The 3640-nt window shown below is 54.0% G+C and overlaps 1 protein-coding gene across 2 annotated transcripts in view; it reads right to left on the bottom strand.

Moving 5' to 3' along the window:
- Window positions 1-3640, bottom strand: part of STX1B (syntaxin 1B) — a 16034-nt gene that overhangs the window by 3858 nt on the left and 8536 nt on the right. For both annotated transcript variants that reach the window (XM_007452699.1, XM_007452700.1), the window contains 4 exons: window positions 3174-3248; window positions 2877-2976; window positions 2714-2788; window positions 145-218 (listed from right to left, as the gene is read on the bottom strand). In XM_007452699.1, the coding sequence (XP_007452761.1) occupies window positions 145-218; window positions 2714-2788; window positions 2877-2976; window positions 3174-3248 (324 nt within the window). The remainder of the gene's footprint in view (window positions 1-144; window positions 219-2713; window positions 2789-2876; window positions 2977-3173; window positions 3249-3640) is intronic.

Here is a 3640-nt window from a genome sequence, read left to right as displayed (position 1 = left end):
CCCTTGGCCACGCCCCACGCTAGTGCCTGCTCTGGCCCGCCCACGCCCAACAGGCAGTGCTCCAGCCTGGGCCCCTCCCCTGTCCGGTCCAGTGCGGTTTGGTCCCAGCCCCGACCCTGACCGTGCCTGGCCGCTGCCTCCTACCTGGGTCTTGCGGATGCGCAGGTCCGCAGAGGAACGATTCAGCCCCTCCTCCTGTTCAATGCTTTGCTCGATCGCTGCGGGAGAGAGGACGCAGTGACGGGAGGGCGGGAGACCCGGCGCATGTGGGGCGGGGGTCTGAGACATATGAAGGGTGGACACCCCGAGGCAGGCCCCCCAGGCCCGTGAACGGATGTCATACCCAGGCGAGGGCAGACAGTAAAGACTCTAGGGTGGGGAGGAAGGAGGCCAGCGGATAAAGGGACCAATGTTTGAGGGGGCCTGGAAACCAGGTAGGAGGGGACATTGAGGGTCAGTCGGTCACCAGACAGAAGGGGGCTATTTGTTCTGGTGGAAGGATTGCGTCTTGGAAAGTCCCAAAGCTGTAACTCCTGCCCAGCCCCTCAGTCCACATCCCCTGTATGGGGGGTGGAAGAACTCTGCTTTTTGCAGCCTCAGAAAAGGGTCAGGAACCCACCCTGGGATTTTTCTGGTGGAAGGCAAGCACTTTCAAGTGGGTCAGGTTCTAGTGGCTGCCCTTTCCTTGGAAAATTCTAGGGTAAGTGGATGGATGTTCCAACAGAGAAAATAGCTCCCCCCGCCTAACAAAGTGATCCCTGTCCCAGGAATCCCCACTTCTAAAGGATGTTCTGGAAAAGCACACAGATTAACTGGGATTACTGCTTCTAGATCATGCACTCCCCACACTTATTTAGATTTTCTAAAAAAGAGCTTGAGGGTGAGATCTACTGTGCTTGGAAAATGCAGCAGGGATGAATCACCAGGCCCTCTCAGACCTGGAAGAGCCTCCGGGCCACTCCCGAGAACATTGCTTCTCCGTTCCTGGCAGCGGTGGAGGTACGCTGCTGGATGGCACCCCAACGCTCCCCCGCCAGCGATGGCGGGACAGGGACTGAGTGACAGCTCTGGCCCAGCTGCTATGGGAAAAGTCCAGAAACACACACCCAGGAATGTTGGAATCTCTGGCCCAGACTGGGACCCTGTTGTCAGACTTGGGGCTGGGGCCAAGCCCAGGAGGAAGGGATCCTTTACAGGGTCTTACTGACTTCTTACAGTAATCCTGGGAGTTCAGTCCAGGTTTCAGATTAGAAACTGAGGTTGAAATAGAAAAAACAACTCATTCAAGGTCACACACAGTGCCGGAGCTCATGCCACCACAGAGCTGGAGAAAGATGGAGAAGATGATCTCTCTTTTTCTGGAGCTCTGGAGGGTCAGCTCCTCTGAGCCACTGCCACTTTTCCTAGCTTCTTTCTTGGTCTATTCCTGAACTCCTAAACCATACAGCCCTCCTCATGGTCTTATAAAGAGTGTTAATGTCAGAGCTCAATGGGCTCAAAGAAATTGCTGAGCCCAGGGATTTTTAAACTTGTGTCCCATGGAACCCTGCTTCTGAGAAGGAACCTCAGAGGGGTCTGTTGCTGGGAGTGATGAGGAGGCTAGGCAGGTAGGGCTCTGGGTCTCCCAACCCCAGGTCAGCCAGAACAGCCTGACTTTTATGTGTTGTATGTATTGGAATTTGGGGTAAGATTTCACTTGGGAAAAAAAGATTTTGCTACCAAAAAACAAAAACAAACAACAACAACAAAAACATCTAGCTTTGAAATTGCTTTAGTAGTTCTTACTGTACTGATGAGGAACTGAGGGTAGGGTACTTGTCCAGAGTGAGCTGGTGATTGGAGGTGGGCTCCCTCTGTCTGGATTTGCAATCAGTGTGCTCCCAGTTTGGATCATTTTGCTTTCTAGCACGCTCTCCTGAGTGCAAAGGGCTTACAGCTCAGCACTGGAGGCTCACATATGGCCTCCTGTTGAGTCCAGGAGGGCACGGAGTCCCTGTCCTCATCTCGCTGGACCAAGGTCATTGTGCTCAGAGCCAGGCATCTGACATGACTCCTTTCCCCCAAAGCCCAGCAATGTGCCTCAAGGTGCTCAGCAAATGTTTTCTGATGCTGAATTACCATTAGCATGCAAATTAGCATCATGGTAACACTGCTATTCCCCTGGCACCAGCAGACAAGGAGGTTCCCAACCCACAGTGATTTGGGGGAAGGTGGTTATTACCAGCACCCAAGTCCTTAAATTAGAGTGAATACATGAGCATTTGGCAAGTCCCTCCTGAAAGTTTGCCAGCCCCTGATGTCAGCCACACAGTCCAATCTGTCCTGTGCTAAGGATACCAATTCAGAAGCATTTGCTGAGCCCACCTACTGGGTGCTTAGCGCTATGTCCGGCAACCGTTCTGGAGAAATGAGGCCTTCGTGAAATTAAACCCACCTGGAAGACTGTATTTTCCTGGTGGACCTTCCTGCTGATGGAACCAGCAGAGCTCAGATGCAATTTGGACAGAAAGCCTCCTCTCTGTCATTTCCCTGTCATGTCTATATCTTTCTCCAAGGCATCTGGAGCAAGTTGGGAAATCTCGGGTTTTATGCTTTCTCAGTGTTTAGGAATCTGGCTCCTGGAAGTCTGTAGACACTCCTCATAGAGAGGCCTGTTTAGTCCAATGGAGGGCAGAGTTTTTTTCCTCCTTAGGCAGGGGATGGCATTCCTCACCTTTCAACTTGGATCGAACCTTGTTAGCCGTCTTCTTGATGTCTGCAGTGAGGTCCTCCAGCTCCTGTTTGGTCTCTGAGGGGAGGGGAGGGGCGGGTGAGATGTCTGGGTGGGACCCCAGACTCCTGCCCGCAGCCCCCAGCCACCCGGCAGCAGCACTTACTCTCATCCGGGTTGGGGGCAGCCAGGATGGCACTATGCTGTTTTTTCACCTGTTCCACATCCTCTGACAGCTTCTCAATGCAGCCCCGGATCTCTTCCACCTGGGGCAGCAAATCGGCTATACCCAGCCAAGTCGTCGGGCCAGACAAAGGGATTCAGGGGGCTCAGTCAGGGTTCAGGGAAACGGGCCAGACCCAGAGGGGTTGGTAAAAGGCCAAGGGGATGGAGGAGTAGAGAGCAGGGGGGGGCTGGGGGCCGGGGAGAAGGAAGTTGTTGGCTGGGGGCCAGGTTCTGTTACCTGTTCAAAGAACTCATCCATGAAGTGGTCCCGGTCCACATGGACCACCTCCTCCTCATCATCACTGTCTTTCGCCTGGGAGGCAAAGAAAGGCAGTCTGTGCGCAATCCCAATGCTCCCAGCTCTGGGCTCAGAGCGGGGGTCCCAGGAAGGGTCACATGCAGGGGGCCAGGGCACCAAGCAGTCACAATGAATACTGGCTGTCTTGTGGCACAGAGTCCTGGAGGCCAGGTACCTGACAGCCCAAAGGACACCTTGGAGGGAATTAGCCAAAGGCACCGTTTCAGGGGTAGACGTGGTCCTGTGAGTGCAGTCACCCTGGAGGCGGGTGGCACTCTGGACAGATGCTTTAACCAACCAGTACGGAAGTATTTCGATATTGTAACAACCAGCTAAATGTCAGCCTTGCAGTAATTGGCTCTGGGCTGCGAGAAGGGGTCTGGAATAGCATCCCAGGAGCCTGACCC

The sequence above is a fragment of the Lipotes vexillifer genome, unplaced genomic scaffold (genome assembly GCF_000442215.2).
Source record: "Lipotes vexillifer unplaced genomic scaffold, Lipotes_vexillifer_v1.1 scaffold426, whole genome shotgun sequence".
Taxonomy (NCBI): Eukaryota; Metazoa; Chordata; class Mammalia; order Artiodactyla; family Lipotidae; genus Lipotes; species Lipotes vexillifer.
This window is presented reverse-complemented; position numbering and strand designations above follow the sequence as displayed.